The 18,067-nt window shown below is 41.8% G+C and overlaps 1 protein-coding gene across 1 annotated transcript; it reads right to left on the bottom strand.

Annotated features, from left to right (window-relative positions):
- Nucleotides 1-206: 206 nt before the first annotated feature.
- On the bottom strand, nucleotides 207-17,842 carry LOC142018799 (2-epi-5-epi-valiolone synthase-like). The gene is made up of 5 exons (XM_075004896.1): nucleotides 17,676-17,842; nucleotides 5,045-5,678; nucleotides 3,408-3,641; nucleotides 2,445-2,697; nucleotides 207-307 (listed from the first exon to the last, which is right to left on the bottom strand). The coding sequence occupies exons 1-5, from the start codon at nucleotides 17,840-17,842 to the stop codon at nucleotides 207-209; spliced, it is 1,389 nt and encodes a 462-aa protein (XP_074860997.1).
- Nucleotides 17,843-18,067: the final 225 nt, after the last annotated feature.

The raw sequence follows: 18,067 nt of genomic DNA, 5'->3' as shown, positions 1-18,067 counted from the left end.
GTGGCAACTGCAGACTTCTATTTCAAATTGTACTGATGTAAAAGGCGTAACAGATCATGCCTAAAACACCCCAAACCCCAACTTATGTGCTGATTTCATAAGCTCATCTGAAATGGTTCTCTATGAAATCTGGTCTGATCCCCAATTACAGCTTTCCATGGATACCATCCAAGGGGTAGTACTGCTTCTGTCTCATTCTACAGCCTTCAGTGAATCAGAAAGTCGTCTTCTACTGTTGTCTTACATTCGCTGGACCACAGTGTGAATGCTTTTTCTAGGGTGTCGTCACTGATATCATTGAATATTTCTGCAAAATAAGGTTGTTTTTGTTAATTTGACATCCTGCGAAGCTGCTTCCACCAACTCATCTCTGCTGAAACAGCTTGTGATGGGGTCAGGCTAGACTGCTTTCTGTTACTTTCTTGTAGTCAGTGTATTAGTCCCAGGTTAAATAAGTCTCTGTTGCCCTGGTAACCCAAGAAGGTCTGCTACTACTCATTAACGCTTATCAGAGAGGTAGCCAAGTTAGACTGTATCTTCAAAAACAACAAGAAGTCCTGTGGCACCTTATAGACTAACATATTTTGGAACATAAGCTTTCGTGGGCGAAGACCCGCTTTGTCAGATGCATCTGAAGAAGTGGGTCTTGGCTGATGAAAGCTTAAGCTCCAAAATATCTGTTAGTCTATAAGGTGCCACAGGACTTCTTGTCGTTACTTAACCCTTGTACTCTGTGTGGAGAATAGGTCATCTACAAGTCTGCTCCGCTTCACTCTGTCTTGGGACAAGACTTCTAGGTGGCTCCAGGGGTACCCCAGCTGTTGTCCAGGACATTTAATACACCTGGAGTCAATGAAGAACCTGCTAGGACTAGTTGAGACAGGTTTGACTGGGACACCTGGAGCCAATTTGGAACTGGTTAAAAGCTGCCCCTTGAGATGGTTTAGTGGTGTGTCAGGGGTGGTGGTACACTCAGGTACCTACTCAGGCAGAGAGCTCAAGGACGAGACTCACAAGTGGAGACAGGTGCCTCTCCCCCAGAGCTGGTTGCAGACTCTTTTGGATCCTCGGCAAGGTGAGGGGAAGCCTGGCTCTGGGCCCTGCAAAAGGGGTAGGGATTTGGGCAGAAGCAGCAGGGTGTGGGGCTAGCTTCCCCTGAGCATTCAAAACTTCCTGGACTGCATCATGCAGTACTCCAGCAGCATTCTGAAGAGCTCAGGTCTTCAGCTACTGCTTCTCCTGAGCACCAGTCCTCTTTACATTGCTAGGCCTCAGGGAAACTGTCCTCTTTGCCCCCTCTGTCGGCGGCCCTGCTCCTTCTGGGCTGTCAGGTGGCCTAAGCCACTGCCATCCCCCTCTCATCTACACAGCTGTTTTTAGTGGTGTAGAAGGCTGTTGCTGTCCATCTCCCAGAACCTTTTGTCGGCCCATGGAACTACACACTGCAGTGTAGATGCAGCTTCCTGTGGTGCTTAGCTACCTATACCTAGCCTGCTGCCCCCAGAGTAGAAATGGTGCCCAAATCTCCTTTGGGAACCTAACCCAGAGAAGTTGAAGCAATAGGAATTAGTACAGACTATGTGTAGACTGGTATATCATGAGCTGGTCCTATGTGCTGCTTTTTATTTTTATTTATATTTGTGCTATCAGTCCAGCCAGACATCAGTGTCATGGACAGTGTGTTATTTCATGTGAAATCCAGTAATTGCTCCTTTATACCAGCTGTCTTTTCCCAAGAGTTATTTCAAAATGTTTTCAAGTGCCACAAAAGAACTTTTACTGTTAATACCTTTTTTGTTTACATGAATACAGCACTATATTTAGATTGTCCTAACATAATGCCCAATATAGTTCATAATACATCGAAGTAAATTGGCCAAACTTAAGGTCACTTATTAGAGGTCAGTCTTTAAGTTCTGGTGGTCAGATGCAGAAGCCAAATTCCCTCTGTGTCCAGTATAATATCATATTAAGAGGTCAGTTAAAGCCCTACCAAATATATAACTGCGAACTGTAAGGGAGGCATGTTGTGTTGTGTTACATAGTGGGTGTAACAAGGTCCCCCGCCTTGAATGTTGCCAAGACACATTAAACCAAAAATGTTGACAAAATTCCATGAGAGAAGGTAATAGCCTCAAAAGCTTGACTGTTATAACCTGATGCATCTTGAAGTTGGTGGGAAAAACTCCCATTGAATTCAACAGGTATTTGATTATGCTCTCAGGGCCAGATTTTAAAAGGTGCTACAGCACCTGGTGGAATTTTCAAAAGTGCCCAGGTAATGGCACAATTGAGTGTAGATGCCCTTTTGAAATCCAATCATCTTTAAAAATCTGACCCTTGGTGAGCATGTCTGTGAATTGCACTTGGGATATGGGAAGGGTTGTGAAACTTCCCCTTTCTCTGAGTTAATGCTTATCTCATTAGAAGCTATGTTGCAGTACCTGCCATTCCAAGTCCAGTTGGGAGAGGCATTCTCATCTGGCCTCCACAATGTTTCAGCCGTTCCACCAAGGCCTTCTTTATTAGATGCAAGCTGCAGTCCTGGTGCCACACAGGGAGCTCCAGACCTTTCATACACTGAAGAATGTCGTCTTTTTCCTCTGCAGTTAAAAGCCCCCTTTCATAGGCCACAAAAGTCATAAATGCCATGTCTATGTTTACTGCTTCGCCATGCATCAGTGATGGCAAAACTTTCTGAAATTAAAGTGAAATTAGCTTTTCCCTGCTTATGGTAACTCATCTGGGTTTTCTTAATTAATCTGACTTTGTCAATAAAAATGATATGTGGCTCTTAGGAGCAGAATGAGAGATTTGCTGAATGTCAGCATCCTTTCTATTTCTGGAGAGTGGAGAAAATATTCCTGTTTTGCTCCTATTAATGGCAATGGGTGAACTTTGAATGAGAGGGAGGGAAGGTGATTGAGTTGCAAACACCTCAACTTAACTTCTTCATGGGGCCAAGTCTGTGTCCCACTTCTGAACAGCAGTCTGTCTACAGCAATACAGTCTGTAACCTGAACAGCAGTCTGCCTACAGCAATACAGTCTGTAACCTGAACAGCAGTCTGTCTACAGCAATACAGTCTGTAACCTGAACTCCCTGCTCTTTTTTACCTGTGCACCAATGAGACAATCACTGGCTCAGAATTTCTACCAGCAAAATAGAGACTGTGGCCAAAACTGGGAGGGGAAACTGAGGCACACAGCAGGGACATGGTGGTAATACATCAGGTAGAGTTAGGACTAGACATCAGGTCTCCAGACTCCCAGGCCTGAGCACTATCCACTGGATAATGCTGCCCCACAATATAATCAAAGCTAAAGCCTTCCAAGAGTCTTTTTACTACGATTAAAAACATGTTGATTTTTTCAACAGGACATTGCAATATAAACTTCACAACTTACCATTTCCAGTTCTGGGCTGATGAGGTGACCAAAATCGACCAATCTGTCCAGGTCATCCTCCCAGAGGTTAGGAGCAAGCTCTTCCAGCATTGTTTCTATGGCAAGCCTGGTTGTTTTGAGTGCAATATCACCATGATTGACCAACTCATTATGAGACTGGAACTTTGTGTCCAGCATGTATTTTCCATGGCTCTTGAGAAGATCAAAAAGCCCTTTGTGTTTCATGAGTGCCATCTTGGATAAAGAATGGAAAGAAGTACATGAAAAGGTAAATTATTGTATGAGCCTGTAATATAGAAAAAATACATATTGAAATACATACTATCCCAGTGCATGCATGAAAATGGTTGTTTACATATACCAGCTAGGTCTGTATGGATAAAGAGACAATCAGTGTAGAGTGTAGTTCTGTGGTATTGAGCTTGTGTGAAGAATCTTAGGTCTGGATAGACTGTGATATTTCATTGTGTGGATGACATGCCACTCTGCGGTCCCAGGTCAGGAAAATGTCGTTCCTTACCAGGGATGCTTTTCTCTGTTAGATGATTCATATGGGTGAGAGCTAGGTGGGTTTCTTGAGATGCAAAGCAAACAGGATTAAACTGTTGTCTGGTAGGGGGTGAAAAACCACTGAACAAAATGGCAGCGATCACAGCTGCATCCCAACAGCAGAGGTAAACTTGTGGTTGGTCAACCTTGGGAGTCTTGTTGGATTACTGGTTTCTCCTGGCTGTCTAAGTACAGGTAGTTCAAAAAGGATTCTTGCCATTTGTGCCAGGTAAGTGGGGGTAAGGTCTTTTTGGCAAGATACTGGATTCCCCAGGATAATCCAGGCCTTTCCCCCAGGTTTATTTTTAAAGAGAATTGAATACAGGAGAGTCTGAGCTGGTATAGTGGGATGCGGGAATGGCTTTTATTCTCTGAGCAATGACTCAAATTATAGAGATTTTATTAGTATTTCATGCAGGTGTCCAGAACAGATGCATTTTAAATACATTTAAAAAACTCCAGTAGTCATACTTTGTGCTAAGCTATATTGCTAGATCTCAAAGCTGATGAATATGCAACCGCAAGGGTGTAACAAGAGTCTTAAAATGAGAACAGAATTTGGCCCAAAAAGACTGAGAATCTTATTGGTCAACCAAACTCTCGATACATGTTGGGGCATATATAAATGGCCTTGAAGAATATGTTTTCAGTTAAAAATTACTAACTTTCCTGTTCTTCCTACAGTCTGGAAAAATCTAAGGGTTGTGTTTACTCTTACTGGATTGTGATCTGAAGTATATAGAAATAGACAGACTCCCATATAGTTAAATATATTTTGGATTGGGTCCATTATGAAAGTGTTTTCTTTGATCTCTTTCCTCTGTGGTTGACATCTGGCTCTATTACGTGTATCTTAAAAAAATTAACGGGGATCCCTAGAGACTGGGGGCTAGGCACACTTTTAGATTCTTAGATGCCAAAAAACCTGTAAGATACATTGGAAGCACAGTTTTCCAACTTCTCTAGGTGACTTTGAAAAGCCCACCCTTTGGATGTAGAAAACATTTTACACAAAGCTCTAGGCATACGCATGCATCCAATTTTTGTATTAATTGAAAAAGTATATTTATATTCCAAAAAGTTAGTACCTTTAAAATTTCCCCAAGACCATTGGAGATGTGTCGACGGGGAATAGTCTGGATGAAGGATCTGTCCAGAAAAGTAGCTACAGGAGGAGTGTAGCCCCCAAGTTTGTTCTTGCACTGAAGGAAATTTACACCATTCTTTGCTCCCACACTGGCATCAACGTAAGCCAACAGGGTTGTGGGGACACGAATATAAGGGGTTCGTCTCCTATAAAGTGATGCGGCGAGGCCAACGATATCCAGGCAAACCCCTCCACCAATTGCTATAATAGGTTCTTTACGCCGGTCGATGCCAAAGCTGTGAACTTCTTGCAAGATAGTTAGGACTAGATCCATGGATTTGGTTTCTTCAGTGGTGGTCAGGGAAAGGATTTTATAATGAACATTATTGGCTTCAAAGTACTTCCTCACTTTTGAGCCATAATATTCATCAACTATCTGATCCATTACAATAAAACGCCTTTGTTGTCTTTCTCTGTTGAGGACTATATCTAATTGCTGAGGACCTATGATATGCCCCAAAAGGAGTGTACTATTGGTAGGTTCCAGAAGATTGCATGTTTCCACGACTTTGTAGTGGAAAGAGATAGGAGCTTGAATTGTCCAGGAAATCCCAACATCTGAAACACTTTTGCCTCTGTCAGGGGTTACAAAATATGGTGAGAGATCAATATATTAGGAAACTTCTATGTCAGAAAGCATTTTGCAATGAAGCAGCTAGCATGCTGTTTGAAATAGACAAAATCTCTTTAAAGTCATTGAAACCTTATTATTTTCTGAGGTAACCAAATATTGTACAGACCTTTAAAACAGGCACTAGCAGTGATCCTGGGAATTGTAGAGTAGTTGGCCTTGCTTTAACGCCAGGAAAGCCGGTTAATGTGGCAATTAAAAATCCACTGAGGAAACACATAGGTGGTAAAGATACAACAAGGACTAATTACAGTAGTATGGCTTCTGTAAAGGCAAATGGTTCTTTCATATTCACTCATTTGTCTATAAGCCATCAGAGATGAGTGCTCTGATTATATAAACTTTGAAAAAACTTTGGACTAAGTTCCTTACTCATGGCTGTGAAAGGGAGACTAATTTCCGATGTGGCAAAATTTTACCAAGGGATTACCAAGGTATTAAGACTGATACTTCACACTTTTTAATGAGGTTGGAAGGGTAGGGGGTGAGAAGTGCTAAGATAAAACTTGTAGATGACACTGTTGTTGAGTTAGTTGAGACTAGGCAAGATTGTGAGGTGAGCTGGTGGGAAAGTGGAGCAGCAGGGACAGTGGGTGGTGATCAGGAATGCTAGGTATCTTACTGTGGCTCTCAATAGCCCCCTGGAAATGTTGAAGGAGCTGAGACCAGGACCTGCCACTTAGCGCATGAGCAGGCATGTGAGGGGTTCTGCCTCATTGGGAAGATTGGGGCAAGATTGGAATCCATGGGATAAGGGCCCTTACACCCCGTCCTCACCATCCCCTCTGCCAAGAAGTGGTCTTAGCTCTTGTGGTGTCTTCCCTGTGTGTGCTAATGGCCACTCATTGTCAGCATTTATCCCCTCTCCTCACTGGTCCACTGGACAGGAAGTAGCATAGTGGTCTGCTTTGGAGCTGGGCCAGATGGCCAGTGCCATGTGGTGACACAACATCCTCCCACTGGCCCACACACTGCAAGCAGCTGAATTAGCTGGATTTTTTCTAACAGCAGGGATGTGGAGTTAGGCATTCCCACATCTGCTTCCCCAGTGGTGGAAGAATTATGATTTAGGGCTAATTTCATGATTTCAGTGTTGTCCACCCAGGGCTTTATTTCTAAATAAATAGCTTTTATTCAGAAGTAAGAGCTTCCTAGAGGTAACACACATTTGCGCTGCACTTTCTCAGAGCTTTTGATCACTCCAAAATGGAGCACCATGTCTTTAATCTGATTAAATCCTTTTATTTTAAGCAGTTCTGCATCTGAAACAGCTTTCTCACTTCTGCAACTCAGGCCCAGATCCTGGATCTAAATCCCAGTCCTGTGTTGTGTCATGACAGTTTGGATTCACTGTGTATTCCCTTTTGAGCTGGAATTTGTTTTTCTGGGATGAAATAGCAGAGCTTTCCCAGTAGAGGTCAGTCTGTTCCTGATGCTGGTTCCCCAGTCTGCCAGAGCCTACCCTTGATTTTCAGGACAGAGGTTAAAGCTGTATTGGCCTAATTAGGTCTTTAGGGCTGGAAAAAATTGAATTTCCCACAAAATAGTTCTAAAAAAATGAAATGTTTTCATTTGTAAATGTTCTTTCCACAAATTTTTGATATTCTGTTACGATGATATAAAATTGTTGATTAAATTAGAAATTTGTTGATTCAATTAAATTATTTTCTTCCTTTTTCTTTATTTCTTTTTCTTTTCCCTTTCACCTCCTGCTTTTCTAGCAATAAAAGGCATCAGAGAAGGAGGGGAAAAAACAAATATTTGAATTAAAACAGTGTTTTGTTTTGATGAAAAACATATTTTGCAAAACAATTGTTGAAAAATTTAAAAATAGTTGAGAATCATTTTACACTGATTTTTAATTGAAAATAATTCAATCACATCTACCACTTCATAAATTGTTTTCTGTTTATTTAGGGGCAGATAATTCTTTGGCCTCATTTACATGTTCCCCCTTTGGTTTCAAAGAGAACAATAGTTAAGCCTATTAAATTAGATTGTAATATGGGGAAGTATTACTAAAAATGTCTTAAGACTTGTTGACATTTTCAGCAAATAGTAAATTCGGCAAAAAAAGTGCCTTGGCAGAGAGTGGGGCTGGAGGAGGCGGGTGAGAAGCACTGAAACTATTCATGAATTCAGGTCAAATTCAGTGCATAGTCTTAGGTAGAAAAAGGAAATTTTTTCATTTGCAAAAAAAGTCAAAATAATTCATTTTAATCATTTCATAACAATGATTTGACGTTTTCCTTCACAATTGTTTTGGGTTTAGAAACAGCTTTAGGCATTTTTTAAAAAGTTCATTTTTAGTTGGAAAAAACCCTGGAAAGGAAACAAAAGGAAAATCTTAAATCCTTCTAGGCTTTTATATTTTGTTTCATTTCATGTGTCTATTTTTTTAAATTCAAAGCAGTTTCTTAGTCCCCTCCTTTTCCATCTTGTTACTTCAGCAAGAAAAAACAAAACAAAACAAAACAAACAAAAATTAATGTTTGGTTTGAAACTATGAATTTTTTCCCAGATGCTTAGATTTGGTGCCTGAAGAGAGGAACCAGTTACATGCATTATTCAGAGGCCTGGGGAAGTAAATATGTGTTGCGGAAAATTTTCAAAGGATATGTCTATCTGGAAAAAAAACCAACCAACCAAACAAAAAAACAAACAACCCACCTCGTGGCACTCTGAGTCAAGTGACTTTGTCTTCTGCTGTGTGGCTTAAAATAGCAGGGTAAGCATTAGGTCTATATTTACACACAGTGTAAACTGGCTGGAGTGCAGACTAAAACCTTGTGTGTGTGTTTGGGTGTGGGGGTGGTCTCTGAGTCCCGACAGCCTGAGTCAATTGACAGTAGCTCCAAGACTTAGTTCTGTTCCTTTCCTCTGTAGATGTACCCCAAAACACCTAAGCCCAGATCATCAAAAGTATTTAGGCACATGCTTCTCACAGCCGTCAACAGGAGGCATGTATCGAAACACCTTTAACAATCTAGGTTGTAAATGCCTAACTTCTACTGAAATCAATGGGCTTTAGGTACCTAGGTGATTTTCACATTAGGAACTTATATGCCTTTTAGGGACATAGATGCCCGTCAAAATCTGGCCCTCGGTAACTTAGGCTACCTCTATACTGTAAAGATCTTTCAAAAGAAACCTTTCTGGAAGAGCTCTTCCAAAATAACTTCTTTCGAAAGAGTGCGTCCACACACACAAAAGAGGATCAAAAGAGCGATCTGCTCTTTCGAAAGAGAGCATCTACATAGCCCCTGATTTTTTGAAAGAACAGGCCAGGGATCGAAAAATCAGGCCCCATGAGGACTGCTCTTTTGGGAAAAAAAGGGCCAATGGAGCATCTACATACATTTTCTTCTGAAAGAAGCATTTTGAAACATAAGAACATAAGAATGGCCATACTGGGTCAGACCAAAGGTCCATCCAGCCCAGCATCCCATCTGCCGATGGTGGCCAATGCCAGGTGCCCCAGAGAAGGAGAACAGAAGACAATGATCAAGTGATTTATCTCCTGCCATCCATCTCCTGCCCTTGTTATGAAGGCTAGGGGCACCATACTTTATCCCTGGCTAATAGCCATTTATGGACCTAACCTGCAAAAATTTATCAAGCTCTTTTTTAAACCCTAATAGAGTCCTGGCCTTCACAGCCTCCTCGGGCAAGGAGTTCCACAGGTTGACTGTGCGCTGTGTGAAGAAAAATTTCCTTTTATTAGTTTTGAACCTACTACCCATCAATTTCATTTGGTGTCCCCTAGTTCTTGTATTATGGGAAAAGGTAAATAATTTTTCTATATTCACTTTCTCCACACATTCATGATTTTATATACCTCTATCATATCGCCCCTCAATCGCCTCTCTTCCAAACTGAAAAGTCCCAGTCTCTCTAGCCTCTCCCCATATGGGACCCTTTCCAAGCCCCTAATCATCTTAGTCACCCTTTTCTGAACCTTTTCTAATGCCAATATATCTTTTTTGAGGTGAGGAGACCACATCTGCACGCAGTACTCGAGATGTGGGCGTACCATAGTTTTATATAGGGGAAGTATGATATCTTTTGTCTTATTATCGATCCCTTTTTTAATAATTCCTAACATCCTATTTGCCTTACTAACTGCCGCTGCACACTGCGTGGATGTCTTCAGAGAACTATCCACTCTAACTCCAAGATCCCTTTCCTGATCTGTCGTAGCTAAATTTGACCCCATCATGTAGTACGTGTAATTTCGGTTATTTTTTCCAACATGCAGTACCTTACACTTACCCACATTAAATTTCATTTGCCATTTTGCTGCCCAATCACTCAGTTTGCTGAGATCTTTTTGTAGTTCTTCACAATCCCTTTTGCTTTTGACTGTCCTGAACAACTTGGTGTCATCTGCAAACTTGGCCACCTCACTGCTTACCTCATTTTCTAGATCATTGATGAACAAGTTGAACAGGATCGGTCCCAGGACTGACCCCTGGGGAACACCACTAGTTACCCTCCTCCATTGTGAAAATTTACCATTTATTCCCACCCTTTGTTTTCTGTCTTTTAACCAATTCCCGATCCATGAAAGGACCTTTCCTCCTATCCCATGACCACCTAATTTACATAAAAGCCTTTGGTGTGGGACCGTGTCAAAGGCTTTCTGGAAATCTAGGTATATTATGTCCACTGGGTGCCCCTTGTCTGCATGTTTATTAACCCCTTCAAAGAATTCTAACAGATTAGTTAGACACGACTTCCCTCTGCAGAAACCATGCTGACTTTTGCCCAACAATTCGTGCTCTTCTATGTGCCTTGCAATTTTACTCTTTACTAGTGTTTCTACTAATTTGCCTGGTACTGATGTTAAACTTATCGGTCTATAATTGCCAGGATCTCCTCTAGAGCCTTTTTTAAATATTGGTGTTATATTGGCCGTCTTCCAGTCATTTGGTACCAAAGTGGATTTAAAGGATAGGTTACAAACCACTGTTAATAACTCCGCAATTTCACATTTGAGTTCTTTCAGAACCCTTGGGTGAATGCCGTCTGGTCCTGGAGACTTGTTACTATTCAGCTTATCAATTAATTCCAAAACCTCCTCTAATGTCACTTCAATCTGAGTGAGTTCCTCAGATTTGTCACCTAAAAAGGCTGGCTCAAATTTAGGAACCTCTGTAACATCCTCAGCCGTGAAGACTGAAGCAAAGAAATCATTTAATCGCTCCGCAATGGCACTGTCTTCCTTGATCGCTCCTTTTATATCTTTATCATCCAAAGGCCCCACTGCTTTTTTAGCGGGCTTCCTGCTTCTAATGTATTTAAAAAACATTTTACTATCGTTTTTTGAATTTTTGGCTAGCTGTTCCTCAAAATCTTTTTTGGCTTTTCTTACTACATTATGACACTTAATTTGGGAGTGTTTATGTTCCTTTCTATTTTCCTCACTAGGATTTGACTTCCACTTTTTAAAAGCTGCCCTTTTCTCTCTCACTGCCTTTTTAACATGGCTGTTTAGCCATGGTGGTTCTTTGTTAGGTCTCTTACTGTGTTTTTTTATTTGGGGTATACATTTAAGTTGGGCCTCTAGTATGGTGTCTTTAAACAGTTTCCATGCAGCTTCCAGGGATTTTAGTTTAATTACTCTACCTTTTAGTTTCTGTTTAACTAGCTTCCTCATTTTAGTGTAATTCCCCTTTTTGAAATTAAATGCCAGAGTGTTTGACCGCTGCGGTGTTCTTCCCAACACAGGAATATTAAAAGTTATTATATTGTGGTCACTATTTCCAAGCGGCCCAGTAACAGTTACCTCTTGGACCAGATCCTGCGTTCCAGTCAAGACTAGATCGAGAATCGACTCTCCCCTTGTGGGTTCCTGTACTAGCTGCTCCAAGAAGCAGTCATTTAAGGCATCAAGAAATTTAATCTCTGAATCCCGTCCTGAGGTGACATGCACCCAATCAATATGGGGATAATTGAAATCTCCTATTATTACTGTGTTTTTTATTTTGATAGCCTCTCTAATCTCCCTTATCATTTCAGCATCACTATCACTGTCCTGGTTAGGTGGTCGGTAATATATTCCTAATGCCATATTCATATTAGAGGAGTGAATTGTTATCCATAATGATTCTATGGAACATTTTGATTCCTTTAGGATTTTTACTTCATTTGATTCTATATTATCCTTCACATATAGTACCACTCCGCCACTCTTCCTGAAGGGGACACTCTTCCTGAAACAGGAAAAGAAGAAATATTTCAAAGGGAGTGCTGAGCGTTTTTTGTGTGTAGATGCTCTGCTGCAACTTTCAAAAAAGCCCCCTTCTTTTGAAAGAACTTTCTAGTGTAGATGCAGCCTTAGAGAGTTCTGAAAATGGTACTCATGATGTTTATACTTCGCTTAGGCTGTGATTTTGTCCTTGTTTAAGTGAATACAGAAAAACCCTTCTATTAATATAAAATAAGTTCCAACATATAAATACCTTTCAGAGAAGGTTGTTACTCTGTGAATTTATTTTTGAAGCTTTGGCCACTAAAAAGACAGTGTGGTTTTGGATGTGAGATGCAGGATGGGATTGTATTTTAGATGTCACCGGTAACTTTGGCCACATGGCAGATAGTCCGGGAAGGAGAGAGCTTGATATGAACTGCAGAAGGTCTATGAAGTAGAGGCCAAACCTGTCTTTTGCAAGATATTTTATGAGAGTAATTTTCTTGTAGACTGGTCCTTAGGTCAATTAATTACGTTACTGACTATGGACCTGATCCTGGACTAAGCTCAGCACAAGCAGACCTCTCTGCTTACATAGAACTCCACTGAATTCAATTCAAATCTGCTCACACAGTGTCTGCTCCAGAAATTTATCTGTTCCTGCTAAAGCCAATGGCAAAACTCCTCTCAAACTCATTGGGAGAAGTACCACACTGTACCAAAAACCTACTGACCACTGTACTTACCTACACCCTTCTAGCTTCCATCCTGCACACATAACTAAATCCACTGTTTACAGTCAAGCTCTTAGATACAATCACATTTGCTCTGATCCTACTGACAGAGACCAAAAACTACAAGATCTTTACCAAATATTCATAAACCTGAATTACCCACCAGGAGAAGTAAAAAAACAAATCGACAGGGCCAGATGAATACCCAGAGACCAGCTACTCCAAGATTGGCCCAAAAAAGCCAAGAACAGAACACCACTGGTCATAACCTACAGCCCCCAACTCAAACCACTGCAACGAATTGTTAAAGACCTACAACCTATCCTTAATCAGGATGTCACACTCCAGAAGGCCATGGGTGACATGCCTGTTCTCTCCTACAGACAACCTCCCAACCTTATGAGGATCCTCACAAACAGCCACAGTCTATGCCCCAGGAATACCAGTCCTGGAACCTTTCCTTGCAACAAAGCCCGCTGCCAGCTTTGTCCACATATCTTCTCTGGAAATACCATCACTGGACCTAACCAGGTCCTAACTCACAGAATCATGGGCACTTTCTCATGCTCCTCTAATAACATTATATATGCCATCATGTGCCAACAATGCCCAGATACTTTGTACATTGGACAGACTTCTAACTCCCTTAGACAAAGGGTTAATGGGCACAAACCAGGCATCAAAACACTCCAGATCCACAAACCAGTTAGTCAACATTTTGATGGAATGGGGCATTCTATTAATGACCTAAAGGTATGTGTATTACTGAAAAAGAACTTTCCCACCGTTCTTCAAAGAGAAACAGCTGAGCTGGCTTTTATATTCAAATTCGGCACATTAACACATGGTTTAAACCGGGTTGGGAACTTTGAGTCACTATGGGGGCTTGTCTGCATACCTGGCTTTATCAAATTCTTGACCTTCCCCCTCCACACTCTGATTTGCTCACCTTGATCATCTTTTTCTGATTTGTCCTCCTTGCTTACCGTTTTTGGTTCTCTGTGCCTTAAATATTGAGTCTGTTCTGGTCTGGCTATGGTCTGAAGAAGTGGGTCTGTCCCACGAAAGCTCACCTAATAAACTATTTGGCTAGTCTTTAAAGTGCTACTTGACTGCTTTTTGTTTTGATAGTGCATAGACTAGCACAGCTCCCTCTCTGTTACTGTTCATTGGGAGAAGGATTGGACCCAGTGATGATAGAAGGAACACTCTGCAACTTTTGGAAAACTTCTTACATGCAGCAACCAACCAAGCCCCCACATTTGTGAGTGTCCTGTTAATACTTAATAGCAAAAAAGAGGCTCTGTATTCTGATGAAAAGGGATCCTTCTGAAATCCAAAGACATTTACGTTGGGAGACGTTCATGCAGAGAACTGTGTTTGGCCTTAGGGGAAAACTCTGATACTCATCTGATACACTAAAATGAGGAAGCTAGTTAAACAGAAACTAAAAGGTAGAGTAATTAAACTAAAATCCCTGGAAGCTGCATGGAAACTGTTTAAAGACACCATACTAGAGGCCCAACTTAAATGTATACCCCAAATAAAAAAACACAGTAAGAGACCTAACAAAGAACCACCATGGCTAAACAGCCATGTTAAAAAGGCAGTGAGAGAGAAAAGGGCAGCTTTTAAAAAGTGGAAGTCAAATCCTAGTGAGGAAAATAGAAAGGAACATAAACACTCCCAAATTAAGTGTCATAATGTAGTAAGAAAAGCCAAAAAAGATTTTGAGGAACAGCTAGCCAAAAATTCAAAAAACGATAGTAAAATGTTTTTTAAATACATTAGAAGCAGGAAGCCCGCTAAAAAAGCAGTGGGGCCTTTGGATGATAAAGATATAAAAGGAGCGATCAAGGAAGACAGTGCCATTGCGGAGCGATTAAATGATTTCTTTGCTTCAGTCTTCACGGCTGAGGATGTTACAGAGGTTCCTAAATTTGAGCCAGCCTTTTTAGGTGACAAATCTGAGGAACTCACTCAGATTGAAGTGACATTAGAGGAGGTTTTGGAATTAATTGATAAGCTGAATAGTAACAAGTCTCCAGGACCAGACGGCATTCACCCAAGGGTTCTGAAAGAACTCAAATGTGAAATTGCGGAGTTATTAACAGTGGTTTGTAACCTATCCTTTAAATCCACTTTGGTACCAAATGACTGGAAGACGGCCAATATAACACCAATATTTAAAAAAGGCTCTAGAGGAGATCCTGGCAATTATAGACCGATAAGTTTAACATCAGTACCAGGCAAATTAGTAGAAACACTAGTAAAGAGTAAAATTGCAAGGCACATAGAAGAGCACGAATTGTTGGGCAAAAGTCAGCATGGTTTCTGCAGAGGGAAGTCGTGTCTAACTAATCTGTTAGAATTCTTTGAAGGGGTTAATAAACATGCAGACAAGGGGCACCCAGTGGACATAATATACCTAGATTTCCAGAAAGCCTTTGACACGGTCCCACACCAAAGGCTTTTATGTAAATTAGGTGGTCATGGGATAGGAGGAAAGGTCCTTTCATGGATCGGGAATTGGTTAAAAGACAGAAAACAAAGGGTGGGAATAAATGGTAAATTTTCACAATGGAGGAGGGTAACTAGTGGTGTTCCCCAGGGGTCAGTCCTGGGACCGATCCTGTTCAACTTGTTCATCAATGATCTAGAAAATGAGGTAAGCAGTGAGGTGGCCAAGTTTGCAGATGACACCAAGTTGTTCAGGACAGTCAAAAGCAAAAGGGATTGTGAAGAACTACAAAAAGATCTCAGCAAACTGAGTGATTGGGCAGCAAAATGGCAAATGAAATTTAATGTGGGTAAGTGTAAGGTACTGCATGTTGGAAAAAATAACCGAAATTACACGTACTACATGATGGGGTCAAATTTAGCTACGACAGATCAGGAAAGGGATCTTGGAGTTAGAGTGGATAGTTCTCTGAAGACATCCACGCAGTGTGCAGCGGCAGTTAGTAAGGCAAATAGGATGTTAGGAATTATTAAAAAAGGGATCGATAATAAGACAAAAGATATCATACTTCCCCTATATAAAACTATGGTACGCCCACATCTCGAGTACTGCGTGCAGATGTGGTCTCCTCACCTCAAAAAAGATATATTGGCATTAGAAAAGGTTCAGAAAAGGGTGACTAAGATGATTAGGGGCTTGGAAAGGGTCCCATATGGGGAGAGGCTAGAGAGACTGGGACTTTTCAGTTTGGAAGAGAGGCGATTGAGGGGCGATATGATAGAGGTATATAAAATCATGAATGTGTGGAGAAAGTGAATATAGAAAAATTATTTACCTTTTCCCATAATACAAGAACTAGGGGACACCAAATGAAATTGATGGGTAGTAGGTTCAAAACTAATAAAAGGAAATTTTTCTTCACACAGCGCACAGTCAACCTGTGGAACTCCTTGCCCGAGGAGGCTGTGAAGGCCAGGACTCTATTAGGGTTTAAAAAAGAGCTTGATAAATTTTTGCAGGTTAGGTCCATAAATGGCTATTAGCCAGGGATAAAGTATGGTGCCCCTAGCCTTCATAACAAGGGCAGGAGATGGATGGCAGGAGATAAATCACTTGATCATTGTCTTCTGTTCTCCTTCTCTGGGGCACCTGGCATTGGCCACCGTCGGCAGATGGGATGCTGGGCTGGATGGACCTTTGGTCTGACCCAGTATGGCCATTCTTATGTTCTTATGTTCTTATCTATCCGTGACCCTTTTCTGATGTTGCCTTGGGAAGAGAACTTCCCCTAAAGCGTGTGTCAAATGCATTCTGGCTCTTGTTCCTGACAGTGATTTTAATACCTTTGTGTTTGTTTTTCCAACCTATGCGTTTCATTACCCCTATCTGGAAAAGTCTGTTACGTGCCCATTTTTATTCACAAGGTTATGCCTATGCATTGAATGAGCCCCACTGCAATCCCCCTAACCTCCTCTAAATACTGTTCTGGCATGTTAAGAACTCTTCCAAGCTTCAGAGCAGGAAATTTATACAATAGTCTAAAATTCAGAATGTGAGATAACAAGCTCCCCTTTAACTCACTCTGGCTACGTCTACACGTGCACCCAACTTCGAAATAGCTTATTTCGATGTTGCGACATCGAAATAGGCTATTTCGATGAATAACGTCTACACGTCCTCCAGGGCTGGCAACGTCGATGTTCAACTTCGACGTTGCTCAGCCCAACATCGAAATAGGCACAGCGAGGGAACGTCTACACGGCAAAGTAGCACACATCGAAATAAGGGAGCCAGGCACAGCTGCAGACAGGGTCACGGGGCGGACTCAACAGCAAGCCGCTCCCTTAAAGGGCCCCTCCCAGACACACTTTCATTAAACAGTGCAAGATACACAGAGCCAACAACTAGTTGCAGACCCTGTATATGCAGCACGGACCCCCAGCTGCAGCAGCAGCAGCCAGAAGCCCTGGGCTAAGGGCTGCTGCCCACGGTGACCACAGAGCCCCGCAAGGGCTGGAGAGAGAGTATCTCTCAACCCCCCAGCTGATGGCCGCCATGGAGGACCCCGCTATTTCGATGTTGCGGGACGCGGATCGTCTACACGTCCCTACTTCGATGTTGAACGTCGAAGTAGGGCGCTATTCCCATCCGCTCATGGGGTTAGCGACTTCGACGTCTAGCCGCCTAACGTCGATTTCAACTTCGAAATAGCGCCCAACACGTGTAGACGCGACGGGCGCTATTTCGAAGTTACTGCCGCTACTTCGAAGTAGCGTGCACGTGTAGACGCAGCCTCTATGTATGCCTAGGTGTATAATCAACATCCAGTTTGTGCAGCGCTACTTGTGCACAAAAAGATGGGAAACAAATCTGAGCCTTTACTCTGCTTTTTGGTGGTTTCACCACAGCAATATTAGGTGTTTTTCAGTGGCGTAACCCTAACACGTCTATTTCCCCATCAGTATAATGTAATATGACTAATCCAGATCAGACTGAGGGCAAGCTTGTCATCAGATCTTAGCGAGTACTCACAGCACATGCTTTGATACTTACATTTTGGCCTCTGAGATGGTTATCTTATCTTCGGAGTTGCGTAAGGCTTCCCCCTTCTGAACACGATACCAAGTGTTCTTGACCCTCACGAGCTGAAAATCCATCTGTCTGGGATCCTCAGGCATGACTGAGGCATTTTTGGCCAAGATCTCTTCAGAAACTGGCATCTTTTCAGCAGATGAAGTCTTTATCTCAAGAGATCTCACCCAAGTGAATGCCTTCCAGTCACTTTTAAAGGCTTCAGTTTGGCTGTAGTTTGGAGGAGGAGGTCCTGTTTTACTCCTCACCTGTTGGCAGTGTGTCTGTGTGTGTGAATAGGATATTATAAAACTGGTATTATCTAATCTGAGGACAGGCGTCAGAGGTGTTCAACCAGAGACACATGTTGGACC

This window comes from Carettochelys insculpta, chromosome 11 (assembly GCF_033958435.1).
Source record: "Carettochelys insculpta isolate YL-2023 chromosome 11, ASM3395843v1, whole genome shotgun sequence".
In the NCBI taxonomy this organism is placed as follows: Eukaryota; Metazoa; Chordata; order Testudines; family Carettochelyidae; genus Carettochelys; species Carettochelys insculpta.
Note: the sequence above shows the minus strand (reverse complement) of the source record. Positions and strands in the feature narration are given on the sequence as shown.